Here is a 16,335-nt window from a genome sequence, read left to right on the forward strand (position 1 = left end):
AAATCTGCCGAAACGCCAGAGACAATGAACCTGACTAGTCTTAGGAGGGACACCCGGTATACTGGTGTCGATTGCCCTCTCACAGTTTGTTATCATCCTTTTGCTATGCCACTAACATCATATTCATTACACTTCATGGTTACTCTATTGTAGAGAATAAGACACATTAAGATTTTTTTATGATACTCGTCTATTTTAACACGTTCACATCAAGTTTTGGATCTGTCTTTAAAGTAGTGAATAGAACTCACGCTCTGAGGCTTCCACGGAAACTTAATTATGTATATAGATAGTTCATCATCCCGAGAATGGAGAATATGGTCAAATGTTGTCTGTTATCGATAACGACACTGGAAAAACATCAGTCCCAGGAATTGCAAGACTATAGAGAATCTTTTAATTTTAAGTTTAAACGTTTTGGTGAAATTTCGCATTTGCTATTGTAATTTCTGAGAAAAGGGGAGTCATAACAGATGGAGAGACAGACAATCGGATAGCAAGTGACAAAAAATATTTTCTTATCTAGTGACGTAATTACAAATTAACCATTTTCGGACTTTTTCCTTACTTGTACTGTGACACCTTCCTTCTTGCCAAATTTCGTAATTCCAGGTAATGAGGAGTACCCGGTAGGTTCTGGTGAGAGAGTTTGCGAGTATCAAAACACGTAACATGAATAGTCGTATCTTTTGATTGCGTTGACTTAGAAGCTTAAATATTTTCAACTTGATACGTATACCGGTTTCTGAGAGAAAAGGGTTCGTAACAGCCGGAGAGAGAGACAGACAGACAGACGGACGGACGGACGGACAGGTGAACGATACTGTGAGGGTTTCGTTTTTACCGATTGAGGTTTAAACCCTAAAAACCTCCTTTTCCTTTGAACGAACGACGTAAGACACATAGCAAAGTTCTATTCTCCGACATTGTTTTCGTTATAGACGGTACTGGGCAAGGTGACGCAACAGTTAACACAATGAACTCGGATTCTGAAGGATGGCTGCACAAATTCTCGTCCAGCCATCCAGATATACTACCGTGGTTTCCCTAAATCGCTTACAGCGAATGCTAGAACGGTTCCTGTGAGAAGGTCGTGGCTGATTTCCTTCCTCATCCTTCTAATTTCCGAGCCTCTGTGGAAGAGGCTCTAATGACTTCGTCGTCGACGGGACGCTAAAGTTCTAATACCCACTTCTGCCTTTTCGTAGATGATGGCCTCCCTTATTGACAGACGTACTCTATTCTAAAAGGTGTGATCCTACTCAAAGTAAACATTAATCGTAAGATTTACCGAGCGAGGTGGCGCAGTGGTTAGCACACTGGACTCGCATTCGGGAGGACAACGGTTCAGTCCCGCGTCCGGCCATCCTGATTTAGGTTTTCTGTGATTTCCCTAAATTGCTCCAGGCAAATGCCGAGATGGTTCCGTTGAAAGGGCACGGCCGACTTCCTTCCCTAATCCAATGAGACCGATGACCTAGCTGTTTGGTCTCTTCCCCCAAACAATCCAATCCAATCGTAAGATTTATTGCGGCCGCAGCGTCGGTCGGAGGCGGTGGTAACGGACGTGGTGCGCTTGCAGAAGCTACGCGAGATCCTTGCCAGCCGTCGCCGTGCGGCCCCGGCGGGCTGTGCCGGGTGGTGGACGGCCACGCGGTGTGCTCGTGCCAGCCGGGCCTGGTGGGCGCGCCGCCCTCTTGCCGGCCCGAGTGCGTCGTCAGCGCCGAGTGCCCGCTCACGCATGCCTGCCTCGCCACCAAGTGCGTCGACCCGTGCCCGGGCACCTGCGGCGTCAACGCGCGCTGCCAGGTCGTCAACCACAACCCCATCTGCTCCTGTGCACCGGGCTTCACCGGTGATCCCTTCTCCAGATGCTTCCAGCAGCGAGGTGAGTACCTACGTGCGCATCGCAACTCTGAGGCTGTGTGTATCTAACCTCGGTGAAGCTGACGCCGTCCCAATAAAAACTCGACTGCCACAGAAATGCCAGCTTTCTTGAATTTCATTGTTGATACAAGCATTTTCGAAAAGTCTACTGGTCTTCCGATATGCAGTTATGATTTACGAGACGAAATTATTAAATACGGGGTGAATCACCTAAAACTTGCGCCACAAATATTGCGGAAATGGAAGGTGCTATTGATGTGAGAGTTTCGTAGAATGGATTGCTAGTCAGGGGCTCTTATTGTTAGCCAATCAACCGATTGTAATAATACTTAGGAAGTGTATTTTTTGTGCAGACAATCACTTTCTTTAAATGGAACAATGCCTGTTGACATTAACCAACGAAAAGCAGGATAAATTAAAACGTCAGTGGTATTTGTTGCAGAATTCTAGTGCAAGTCGTTTACGAAATATCGTATCCACAGCGGCACTTGTCTATGGCATTCAAGCTGCGTAGTTGTTAGGTACGATGGTGTTATGTTTGCTTACAGTGTCCTTGTGTGTTCAGTGCGTGCATTGCGACTTGCTAGTTACTTAGTGTGTTACAGTCCAAACAGTACTTCTTGACTTGACGACGGCATTTACCAATGCAGAAAAAAACGACATGCTCATAGTGTACGGAGAGTATAGAAAGAATGCAGTTAGTTCTTGTACGGTGTGTGCGGCAATATATCCCAGCAGATGTCAAACATCTTGGCAATTATTTATCAACCTCTTCAACGAGTTAGTGAAAGTGGAAGTGTAACACCTAGACAACGTAACAGAAGGAAACAAGTGACGACATAAGAGGAGGAAATTAATGTTCTTGCTGCTGTTGCGGCTGATCCGCACGTTAAATCCCGCGCAATTGCACGAGGAAGTGGCATGAGTCAGGCAAGCGTCCTACGCATTCTCGATCGACATAGGTTCCATTCCTATCACATCTCTCTCCAGCAAAAGCTGCATGGAAACGATTGTGAGAATGGTGTTAACTTCAATACACTGGCATTAATACCGGATACTACAGATGTATCATGTATCTTGTTTAGTGATGAAGCCATATTTACCAATCTCGGCCAGATAAACCGCCGAAACAAGCACTATTGGTCTTTTGACAATCCTTGTTGTCTTCGTCATGTGGGAACTTTTCAAAATACTATATCTCGTAAACGACTCGCGCTTGAACCCTGCAACAAACGCCACTGACTTTTAATGTACCCTGCTTTTAGTTAATGTCAATAAGCATTGTTCCTTTTAAAGGAGGTGTGTATTTGCACAAAAAATACACTTTCTAAATATTATTACAATCCGTTGATTGGCTAACAGCACGAACCCCTAACAACTAATCCATTCTGTCTAAACCGTACATCAATAACAGTTTCCATTTCCGCAGTGTTTGCGGTGAAAGTTTTAGGTGGTTCATTATTTTTTATAATGTCCACATGTGTTAATAAACAGTTGAATAAGTAAAGAAGCACAGTTGCAGAGATCTCTGTCGCTCAAGATTTGCATTAGCGCCACAATTTAACAGATCATTGTCTAATGTGGACGAGTTGAGCTATTTTTCTCGACGTTGAAGAGACAAGAGAATTCAGCAGTCTTTAAATGCAATAAATATGAATCATTGCTTTTTTTTACTTTGGCTAGTATTACAGATCATAAATAATACACTGACAAATGGCTGGCAGACGTGACATTTTGTAAGTCGTCAACGTCTCAATTTGTTAACATCCTCAGTCTCTTTGCTAAGCCTATCATCTCCATGTAGGCAAGAACCGCCACAATCCGTTTTTCAATTTCTACTTGTTACCTGACTACAAATTTTCTCCCTCTATTGTTCCTATAAAGTCAAGTGTTCCTGGTTGCTGTAATTCTGTCCCTCCTTTCATTTCCTTGTACGTTTAGGAACTTACCACTTGTGACGTATCTGTCCCCTTAATTTTTAAAACTCTCCTGCAGCATCACAATTCAGATACTTACCCTGCTTCCTCTCTGTGTCACCCACAAACTGCAGTAAGGGACAAAAGTACCACTGTCCCACAAATACGTTGAATTTCTGCCAGATTAATAAATTTGCTGACAAAACTGCAGCAGATGCGTCTCGTCTCCGTAGAGCTGTATCATTAATTGCCGATTTGTTTTCAGTTCCAGAGGACAAGCCGACAGTGCCGGAGAACCCCTGCTTGCCTTCGCCGTGCGGTCCGAACGCGCAATGCCAAGTTCGAGGGGCCGGCCCCGCTTGCACGTGTCTCGACGGTTACGTGGGCGCACCGCCCTCTTGTAGGCCCGAGTGTACCATCAATCCCGAGTGCCAAAGTAGGTTCGCGTGTATCAATCAGCGTTGCGCTGACCCGTGTCCGGGATCGTGCGGTTCGAATGCCGAGTGCCGCGTCGTGAATCACACGCCCGTCTGCAGCTGCGTCCCTGGATTCACCGGAGATCCCTTCACCGGATGCAGTCCTGCTCCACAAGGTAGGAAGCACATCTCTCTCTTACATCTACTAACTGCTTGTTGCATGCAAAGGTTGGCCGCTTGGTCTGCCAAACGGCCTGTGTACCTCCTTCCCGGATGAAATTCTACTGCTAAATGTTAGGTGACTCAAAATTCTCATCAGGATGCTCTCTTACATCTAATTATTTCCATCCACTGCCGTTACGCTCGCATCCACTAAAACAATCGTCAGCAACAGAAGTGAATGACCTTTTTAAAGAGAGAATGCAATTCTCACGCGACAGCTCTAGTTCTTACACATACTTGAATACTGCTCAGCAGTGTGGGATCCGTACCAGATAGGGTTGATAGAAGAGACAGAGAAGATCCAACGGAGAGCAGCGCGCTTCGTTACAGGATCATTTAGTAATCGCGAAAGCGTTACGGAGATGATAGATAAACTCCAGTGGAAGACTCTGCAGGAGAGACGCTCAGTAGCTCGGTACGGGCTTTTGTTAAAGTTTCGACAACATACCTTCACCGAGGAGTCAAGCAGTATATTGCTCCCTCCTACGTATATCTCGCGAAGAGACCATTAGGATAAAATCAGAGAGATTAGAGCCCACACAGAAGCATACCGACAATCCTTCTTTCCACGAACAATACGAGACTGGAATAGAAGGGAGAACCGATAGAGGTACTCAGGGTACCCTCCGCCACACACCGTCAGGTGGCTTGCGGAGTATGGATGTAGATGTAGAATAAACGTTTCCTAATATCCTCTTTCCACAGAAGGATTTGGCGCTAGTAACTTTATTACGATTAGGTAAAATATTACGAGTCACATTAACACTACAATTTTGAACGTCTGCTGTAAGAATTATCCAAAATCGCCATGTCTCGCAGTAAACTGAGAGAATCAAATGCCTGTTTACTTACTCATAGAATATTCTGTTTAAAAAAGGAAAAGTAGTTGGAAAAACGTTATTATTTCTCCTAGAGCTCCAGTGTGTTCATTCCGAAAAATCTTTATCGAAGTAAACTGAATGCAAGAGGATACAGAAAACGTCCTATGCAGGGTCTCCCACGTAACGTACAAGCCTTTAAAATTTGAGAAACCGTTCAGAGATCAGAATAAGGTTGTCGATTGGAAGTAATGGAGAGAGGAGTAGTATTTTTTTACGGTTAACATTTGTAACGTTTCTCATTTAGTAAAGTATTTAAATAATTAATGTTTTTCAAGTACATTGACACACATGTTCTTCTCAGTTATTTTAGGAGAATTTTGTGTGTGTAACCGTAGCTGATAAAGAATTTTTCTGGATTTATCAGTTCCATGGCTACTATATTGTTTTTGTTTTATTTATTTATATTTCTTCCTTTTCGGCCAGTTTTTAGGTCATAACTTGGCTGAGCCTTCGACGCGGAAACTAAAAAGAAATACAAATAAATAAAATAAGCACACTAACGTGTATTTTTGAAACTGCTGTTTCCAGCAAAGTTCATCCATATGCCTCTGTGACGGCATGGTGAATGTGTCTGCGTGTCCACATAATTTTATCTCATATTTAACTTTTACGAAATCATTGGCTGCAAAAATTAACAAGCGTTGTACATTGTATGTGCATCGCTCCATTTAAATAAACGCATGTAGTTGTTTCAATTGATCGGCAGACAAAAAAATGTTCCAGTGTGAACCACACGGTAAAATATTTATTCCCGTATGTGCTATCACTCGCTGTAAACCTTGTTTCGGTATCCTGAACAGTTTTTCCAGTTTTAGAGGACTTAACGTTAACAGAAGACCTTGTATTTACAAACAAAAAGAGGAAATATTACTTCCACATTAGTTTTAGTTTCTTTTTGAGTTAAATTAACTCACGGCAGTTTAATAATTTTAGCACTACGCTGAATCCAGTTTCATTGAGGAGCCTACTGAAGAGAACAGAGTCACATACCACTAGGAAGTGTGCAACTTTCTAGAAGTTTGAGCATGTGCATCCTCGTATATGTGCATGAGCATCCTCGTGTCCTGGGCATGTCCCCAACATATGAGTAATGCATGTTGCATGTTTTCCAGTTTTATTTATGCGGCTATCTCTTTATTTATCAACGTATTTTCCAGAGTGAGATGCATCTTGCCTGAGTATGAAAGCATGACGATAACCAATTCTCACAAATATCCTGAATCATTTTACGTACATTACATCTCTTCTGAACAAACGGAAGTTACTAACAGCGTGCCAGGCTGAACGATATTCGTCAGTCATGAAAATCACTTACGTAGACAACAATAGACGTAACTTCTATTTTCTCATTTTATCGTATTATAGCAACAGAAAAATGTGCAGTGTATTAAATAAACTCAAACACAGGATATTTCAAAAAGAGTCAAGAACGAAAACGAACAAGAAGAAAGGCAATTTTTAAACGAAGTCAAGACTAAACTTCGCGGCCGGCCGCTGTGGCCAAGCGATTCTAGGCGCTTCAGTGCGGAACCGCGCTGCTGCTTCAGTCGCAGGTTCGAATCCTGCCTCGGACATGGATGTGTGTGACGTTCTTAGGTTAGTTAGGTTTAAGTAGTTCGAAGTCTAGGACACTGATGACCTCAGATGTTAAGTCCCATAGTGTTCAGAGCCATTTGAAACACAAACTTCGCGAAATTCACAAAGTAAATTGATATCATGGACCTACCAGGCTACAAAAAATTAGGGACTCTCCTCTAATAGTAATTTCAGGAGGGTAGAACTTACACAGTAGAAACTCATAATACAGGGCTATTCAAAAAGAAAGAACAGATTTCAAACATTTATTGCTTCCGAATTACAAACGATAGGGACACAATTCCAACGTTCCTGGAAAGAGGAAAGTTCAATTTTTTATGCATTCATTGTGAGCACCATGTGTTACACAACAAATAGCAAAACGGTGGCTCATTTCCTGCCACACATGAAGAAGCTAGCGTCTCTTTATCGAATTCACAGCTTCAACAATGCGATGTCGCAGACTTTCAAGAGTGACAAGCATAAGGGGAATAAAAAAAGCGGTCTTTTAAGTACCCTCACAGATAAAAGTCACAAGGTGTGAGGACTGGAGACCTTGGAGGCCACCGGCGATGGAGTTCGTCTTCTGCTTATCTCCTCTTCCAATCCAACAGCCTGGAAAGGTGTCATTTGTCATTCAGGTAACGTCGGACGTGCTTCGAGAAATTCTCGTCGCTGATGGCCTCCCAAGTCTCCAGACATCACACCTTGTGACTTTTATCTGTGGGGTTACGTAAAAGACCGCGTTTTTATTTCCCCCTGTGCTTGACACTCTTGATAGCCTGCGACATCGCACTGTTGAAGCTGTGAATTCGGTAAAGAGAGACCAGCTTCTTTGTGTGCGGCAGGAAATGAGCCACCGTTTTGATATTTATTGTGTAACACATGCTGCTCAAATTAATGCATAAAAATTTGAACTTTTCTCTTTCCAGGGACTTTGGAATTTTTTTTCTATCTTTTGTAGTTTGGAAGCAATAAATGTTTGAAATCTGTTCCATCTTTTTGAATAGCCCTGTATGTTGATAGCTGCTTTTGTGCCAGCACTCTTAGATCTACAGAAGTCGAAAAAGCAATTAAGCCACTGACAGCCAAAACAACTTACACGTGAACAGCTCTTTGATATTCAGAAGCGATGCATTTATTGTGTATAATGAAGAATAAATGGTTAATTTTTCAATGTTAATGATATTACGGAAAAGTAGGCTGAGAGCTCACTTAAGGAGGTTACGCTTGTACCCAAAACTGTTATATTAGTTATATTATGTCAGCATACTGATTTTGCTGTAAACACTTGCGATTATTTTTTCCCTTCAGCTCAGGAGAGGTACTTGGCCAGGCAGGCAGCGGTAACCGCTAACGCTTTTGCATGTTGCATGCTGCATTGTATATAGCCTGTGTGTCTGTGAAATGAATGTGCACGTTGCATCCTTTTTTGACGTTGTCCACATCGGCGAGCATGCAAGGGGTCCCACCAAAGGTAAGTTATGAGACCCCCAACGTCATCTCGCCGATGGAATGCTAGCTCCGCCCATGTGCCCAGCAAACGGGTCTCTGCAAACATTTTATAGACATTTGTTCGTTCGTTGTGTGACGCTTGCTAGGGTAAACCGTTACTTCTGTGCCACGATTGTGTTTGGAGCAGTCTGGATATACTTACAGATCGTAAATATAGTGCAACGTACGAATTCCATTATTGTCAATATAATTATTTTCTAAATCACGTTAGGATTTATCCTAAGTTTCATAACTTAGTCAGTGATCAAGCTGTTTATCGTCGCAAGTACTTCGTCCATGCCTATACCTCACGCGACAATACTGGTATTTTTTCCACATACATTTATTAAATAACTTTCTCTACATCCCAGAATTTTTTCCCTGTGTTGCAGTGCGGTACAAAGATCACTATGCAGTTGCTGTTGTGGTACCACAATGAAAAAGAAATACTAAGACATATATCAAACACAGATTACATTAAGTTTCACAGTGTGCGTATTGATACGCCGTGTGAGGAAAATGCAGATGGGTTCGCTGGACTGAGCTTTCACGATATACAACTTGGTCACTGATTTCTTCAAGCGGAAACTGTGATAACATCAACTGATAAATAAGTGTACGTAGAATTTTCTTTGTAGCCACCTAGTGTTTTAGGGTAACAGCCATAGAAAGGCGGACACCTTGCACAAACTTCCATATCTTTTAGATACTAAACAATTAAAAAAGATTGTACCACTGATAAAGAATTAATTTTTCGCTTATCTCTCAGGTAGAAATGAGTCTTCTGTAAAACCGAAAAAAAACAGATAAAACGTGTTTTCATTTTTATGGAAGGAAAATAAGAGAACGTCGGTGTTTCAGTAACTAATTTAAACTTTTCTCCAAGGTGAAGTAGTTACCGGTAATACAACTAGGCAGAGACCTGTAGCACATGGCCGGAGCAAGAAGAGGAACCAGCGCATAAAAGTAAGCAAAAACTCTTTCCCTTTGGTCGCAGGATTCATTCCTGTCTGCTGCCATCGTTGAGTCTCCGAATCTGTCCAAAAACGTTTGCTTGGGTGGGGAAATTTGTCTTACAAAACATTAGCTGAAATTTTATTAATAGTAAAGACAGTCGTCTAGTCACACTTGTCGACTGTTTTCAGTTTCAACGTCGCACTGAAACACTGTTAACTGTCACTCGCAATGCCCGAAGCTGTACATTTAATGTACTGCGGCGATATGAAAAGTTGCTGTGTTACAGTGAGGCGCTGATACAGAGCCAACCGAAGAGATTTGATAACTAGTGATTTACATGATGAAACTGAGTTCTTGGACAAAAGGAAGAAAACGATCTCCGTGAAAGCTACAGAAACTAGAAGGAACAGGTTCACTTCATGATGACACGAAATTTATGTGTATAGTTTATTGATTACTTTCGTATCCCATTTTATTATTTCTGCGGGATTTCCCAGTAGCATTGAAATAATGACAGTACACTGATCCTTTTGGGGTGAGGTTTTTGTTTACAGATGAAATTAACGACAAGGTCTTTTACTACTATATCTTCAGTAGTGTATTGGAACCGTTTTCATCTGTAAATGACAACCTAAGCATAAAAAACGAAGTACTCAGAAGGTGATGTGTTATTATTTGCACACTACTGGAAAATTGTTTGAAATAATAAAGAAACGAAGCATGGTTCGTATCCCTACATAGTAAGTTAGCTGACATGGGTACCCACAGTATTTCGTGAATGGTTCAAGATAACTGGCACGATGTTTGATAGTGATAGCTTTGCGGTGTAACTAAGATTCTCGAAGAAGTAATGACACTTTTGTGACACTTGCTGGTGTTTATAACGAAAGTTTTCACTGAAACAAACGGACAAAAATCGACAGGAAAATTGTCACGATAGCACGGGAAGGTTTGCACTTGCAGACGATAATGACATGACGTAAAACTAGTGTGGGCGATATAACCACTAAATACATTCCCAGATCTATATGTGTTTGCGACGGCGAGCACTCTGGAAATGTACAAATAGCTGTGCATCAACAGATTCATTATATAAACTGAGAGAACTATCCCGAGGAATGGCATGTTCGTCATCATTTTTTCGTAGTACACTGTCTGGGAACTTTTAGCGAGAGACGACTTCATTGGCAAATGTTAAATTAATGAATTCTGCTTTTCAACAACTTTCAAATTCAACAAAGAGAAGAGTGCACGGTTCTCATTAAAAAGTCATTTACGTATCGGTATAAGGTATATTACCAACAAAGAAAATATGTCACTCATACTTTCGTGCCTGAAAACCTATTTTGTTTAATCTGAAACTATTACGATGTATTGGTGTTATCCATGTTAGCAGCAACATCGAATATACAACTCGTGGTATTCACTTTCGCTACATACTGTACTATTTCCTTGTGTTACCTGAGGGTTTATTTTTCTTCTAAGTCCGAGAACGAATGTTTCATGGTGGATGTAACATTGAGCCGAGCCTATTAACCGATTATTGTATATATTAATTTCTAAAAGTAATTTAAAAAGAAAACAATGCTTCCACTTAAAGGTAAATTAAGGTCGAAGAGTAGTACTAAAAGTAACCGCTAATATTATTGTCACAAGAAACAATGCTTCCACTTAAAGGTGTACTAAGGTCGAAAAGTAGCACTAAAAATAACCGCTAATACCACTGTCACAAGAAACAATGCTTCCACTTAAAGGTACGTCAAGGTCCGAGAGTAGCACTAAAAGTAACTGCTAATGCAATTGTCACAGTACGCAGAGCACCAGCCGCCCTAATACGGACTAACCACAGCTTACCTGGATGGCCACAGGAGAGTAGTTAGCGAGACTGACACCTCACAGAGCAATGAGAGCCATGTCGGACTGGTCCCCGCCTTGCAGCACCGGCAGTGGAGGAGCGCCCCACGCCGTGCTCGCCGTCCCCCTGCGGCGCCAACGCAGTGTGCAGAGAGCGCAACGGCGCCGGCTCGTGCTCCTGCCTGCCAGACCACGTGGGCAACCCGTACGAGGGCTGCAGGCCCGAGTGCGTGCTCAGCTCCGACTGCCCGCCCGAGAGAGCCTGCGTGCGCTCCAAGTGCGCCGACCCGTGCCTCGGCACGTGTGGCCTCAACGCCGACTGCGCCGTCGTCAATCACGCCCCCACCTGCTCGTGCCGCCCCGGCTTCACTGGCGACCCCTTCCGCCAGTGTTCCCCGGAGCCCACAGCCCGTAAGATCTCCACCCGAGCCACGTCGCGCGTGTACGAGGCAGAGTCACTAAGCGAGGACACGAGATTAAAACCACTGGCAACTGGCAAACCGTGGAAAACTCTGTCGCCTCCAATTCTGAACAACGTGAAACCTGAGGAAACGAGGTTAACATGCCTCGCTGACATCGGATGCTATCACAGCCTTCTGTAATACTGACAAGACGAGAAGTAGAAGAAATAACACTAGAGGTGTTATTGTAAACGAATCTCAAGTGGTTTCTGATCTCACCTGCTCTTCTTCATATCGTTGATTTAAAATAGACCATTGTTGCTTCTGAAAATAATAAAGGAAGGAAATCACCACTCGGTTGTTTAAGGACATGGACGAAATGGGTCAGTGAAGTCTGAAATCAATGATAAATGGATGCACGCATCAAACTAAGATCGTGGCTGCATGTAAAAAGTTATACCAGTTTGCATGTCAATAATCTCTGTGTCTCGACTTAATGACTCATCCTCTGATTTCTTCCTTATATGTCTGCTGCCTTATTTTCGGAAAAATATGCCTTGATTTTTTCTGTGTCTTTTAATTTTCATATTTCATTGCATGTATGTGTATACGTTTATTTTTTTTCTTTTCAATTACCTTTACTTTTAATTCCAGTGCATGTGTTTTCGTCTTTAATTTCCTTTACATTTAATTTCCATACATGTGTGGTTTTATTTTCAATTTCTATTAATTTTTATTTAAATGCATGTTTACGTTTGTTTTTCCTATTTACTTTCGATTTCAATGCATGTTTCTTCTTCCAGTTTTAGTTTCTTCAATATATGTTTTCTTTTTATGATAATATAACTCAGTGCACGTTTAGTGAAAGTGCATGTTGAGTGTTCTTAATGTTGCATCTGTCATTCTTTTGTAATGTGTATAAAATCTTCTTCTCTTCGCTGCCACTGTTTAGAAATCAGCCAGAGCTCCTATTGTTTCTGTTTTTTCCTATAACTGCGCCTCTCGATGGATTTTGACGTATCGTTCTGTTACGCGTAAGCAAGAAATATGTGAAGAATAATTCAGTCGATACTTCCATCGTACATTTTGTGGAAAACATCGACCTATCATATTGCGTTGGGAACGTGCTGTGGTAATTATGATTTATCAGTCGGAAATAGTTTTTCGCCAATATAATAGCATGTGTCGTCATACCTGTGTTAATGTCTTACAATTTCGTAGTTTTTTGTGTGTTACTCATGCATGTGTTGCTGGCCTGTGTGCGCTAGAAGAATAGAACCACCAGATTTTGATGATTAGCGGATAACAAAGTAAAAGAGTACTGAAAAAATGAATAAATGAATCCAGTAGGAGTACCCTTGATACATTTTTAGTTATTTTGGACGAAATGAAACGCTGAGTACAGAATTGAAACTTAGATTGACTCTTTTAATTCAGTGATGCGAAAAATGCAATCTGGTAAGACACGAAAGAAATAAATTTGTGACTGAGAAATGTCAGTTTCACTCGTGACCAGTCGGCCACGCAAGAGAAGGCTCTTTATGTACCTTCGAAACAGGCGACGCAACGAGAATGTGGCTCCCGGAAAAGAAGTACAATTGGCTGACGGCTGGTCCCAACCACTCAGCTTGTTGAAACGTCAACAACGAAGGTCCAATATATATAGTTTACACAATGTTCCATGATTTTGTCGCATCTTAACTGATCTTGCTGTAGGCGTCACGCCAGTTCTCAGTCGCAGCCTGGAAGAGGTTCACGTGTAGAGTAAGAATTGATTTGCACTGCGGTTGAGATCTTTAAAGATTGGATGACACGTTAATCAGCAGTAGTCCTCGATGAAAGAAAACCGAAATTCAAAGTAAGGCGCAAAAGTTGTTCCCACTGGTTTCTTCTCAGAACTGTAAAACTACACTGGTGTCCAAAATTAAAGCAACAAACAGAAATTTTGCAAGCTTCTGTTTACTTTGGTACAAATCAGCATAAACAGGTGATGATAAAGTAGAAACAATGTGACGAATACAGAATGTAAACAACTGCAACATGCGTAACGATAGACAAAAATGTTCTTCGTTTTTTCCAACTTAATGGATTTGCACACGCATTCCGACAAATGATTAATGTGCTCAGTATGGCGTGTGACCACCTCTGGCAGCAATACAGGCCTGACAACGGCGGGGTATGCTGTGAATCATGTTATCAGTCTCATGCTCAGGCAATATCGCCCTTCCTTCCTGGAGAGCTGCTCGCAGTCTTTGAGAGTGGTTAGTGGATGCTGACGTGATGCAAGCCGTCTCCTTGGTGCATCCCAGACATGCTCTATGAGACTCATATCGGGAGTCGAGCAGGCCACGCTATGCGTGCGATATCTCCCGTTTCCAAGAAAACATCAACCACCTGAAACTTTCTGGTAGATTAAAACTGTGTGCCGGACCGAGACTCGAACTCGAGACCTCTGCCTTTGCAGGCAAGTGCTCTACCGGAATGCCGTTTGTAGAGCACTTGCACGCGAAAGGCAAAGGTCTCGAGTACGAGTCTCGGTCCGGCACACAGTTTTCAACTGCCAGGAAGTTTCGTATCAGCGCACACTCCGCTGCAGAGTGAAAATTTCATTCTATCAACCACCTGTATTCTATGAGGTCGAGCATTATCGTCCATCAGTACAAAGCCTGGGACCACAGCACCTCGCAACAATCGTAAATGAGCTCCCAAGATCTCATCACGTTAGCTGACACCAATTAAACCTTGCCGATTCGCCCGCACATTTTCATGAAGACGGGCTCGTGGTAAACATAATGTCTGCCCACGTCATTAGGGATCCTCCTCGATGTCAGTTTCTTTCCATAATGCTTGGGTCCCGAAATCCTGTTTTTTCACGATCTATTCAGATGCGAATCCATCGAGAATCCGGCCGCGGTGGTCTCGCGGTTCTAGGCGCTCAGTCCGGAACCGCGCGACTGCTACGGTCGCAGGTTCGAATCCTGCCTCGGGCATGGATGTGTGTGATGTCCTTAGGTTAGTTATGTTTAAGTAGTTCTAAGTTCTAGGGGACTGATGACCGCAGCTGTTAAGTCCCATAGTGCTCAGAGCCATCGAGAATCATTGTCCAGACTAACTCGGGACTCATCTGTGAAAACAACATTGTCCCACTATTCGACCGTCCAGGTGGCATGTTGATGACCCCACTCTAGACGCTCCCTACTGTGAAGGTACGTCAGAGGCAGACATACAGCAGGTCTCCGACAGTAAGGGCCACTTTGCCGAAGCTTTCTGCACACTGTTTGCCTCGATACAGCAAGTGCAGTGGATGCTGCGAGTTCGCATGCCAGTTTCTGTGCAGTACTAAGTCGGTACTGTCGTGTCCGTACAGCCAAATAATGGTCCTCTCTTCTGAAGTCACACGTGGGCAGCCCTGCCTTGGTTTTCGGAATACAGTTTCGATCTCTACACACTGTCGACACGTCCGAGAAACAGCAGAACGATTCACACTAAACCATCGAGCCACATGGTTTGCGACTGCCCTGCTTTCGTTCTTTCTCTGGCTCTCCACCGCAGAGAGTCTGGTACGAATCTTCTCTGTCCCATATTGCACCGTCTGTGACAGTGTATACAGTGATTGTGAATGTGGGGCTGCCCGGCAAACATTACCTCGTTGCATAGGCGCCCTGACGTCATCGTTAACATGGTTGTCGGTGCAGAACCCGATCGTACGGACATCTGGTTGGCAGTTTGTATGATTATATCGTGAATTAGACACGGGACGGGGAGATAGCGGTTTGTTGCTTTAATTTTGGATGCCAGTGTGGCTGATCGCATTATCTTATTATATGGTTTGCTGACTCATGTTAATGGCCTCAGGACAGAAATTTGATGATGTCCGGTTAAAATTTTCACTGGGGATGGGCAGGACTTTTTAAGATATTTTGTGATTTTTAACTTCGTTAAAGTTTTACGTAGATATGAAGATGGTCATGTGTTTGGATTGCTACGTAAAATTGATTACTAGCCCTGCGGAAGAGAAGAAGTATACTACCTTACATATGACTACCATTAGCAGAAGAGTGTGTTGTTCAATGCAAGCGAAGATTTGACTGTTTCTTTACTGCTTGATATATTACAGAAGCATTCACTCGATTCTTAAAAAAGTTTGTACCTCTTCAGTCAAGAAAGAACAGCGCTTGCGAGTTGTACACAGTTTTCTATGCATAGGTGACCAGCGGTGCTTCGTTTTAATATTGTGACCATTTATTACGAACGCCCTAACGGTACAGATATTAAGACACAGTTGATCAAAATTCTGATTGTACGCATATCATAAATGGTACATGCCCCCGCAGAGAACATGGCAATTATATAAGTTCAATAATAGCTCCAATATAGAGCGTAAGTAATGCTAGTAAATGCGTTGGGTAAATAGCTAATTTTTAAACAGTTCCACCACCAGCAAAAGGCTCTAAAGTGTCAAACAATTTCAGTGACATCGTTATATAATCAATTACCTACATTAGTATGTGAGTTATGGTTTCTAATTGGTCACTGCACGGTAAAGATGACTGTAAGCAGTACCTGCTTGCTGCTTACCAAACATCTTGAGGACCGTTGGTGAATGACGCTACCAGCCACAAATACTTTTTAAATGTTTTATTTTAGCGTAACAAACAGTTTTGGGCCACCATACCCATCTTCAAGAGGCTAATATTTTTAGTTACACAGATGTTTGACCAACAGCATGTCG

The 16,335-nt window shown here is 42.6% G+C and overlaps 1 protein-coding gene across 1 annotated transcript in view; it reads left to right on the plus strand.

Annotated features, from left to right (window-relative positions):
- LOC126253539 (uncharacterized) overlaps positions 1-16,335 on the plus strand; it is a 606,491-nt gene that overhangs the window by 421,199 nt on the left and 168,957 nt on the right. Inside the window, exons 98-99 of the mRNA XM_049954972.1 lie at positions 1,583-1,888; positions 4,069-4,395. Coding sequence (XP_049810929.1) covers positions 1,583-1,888; positions 4,069-4,395 — 633 coding nt within the window. The remainder of the gene's footprint in view (positions 1-1,582; positions 1,889-4,068; positions 4,396-16,335) is intronic.

This window comes from Schistocerca nitens, chromosome 1 (assembly GCF_023898315.1).
Source record: "Schistocerca nitens isolate TAMUIC-IGC-003100 chromosome 1, iqSchNite1.1, whole genome shotgun sequence".
Lineage (NCBI taxonomy): Eukaryota > Metazoa > Arthropoda > Insecta > Orthoptera > Acrididae > Schistocerca > Schistocerca nitens.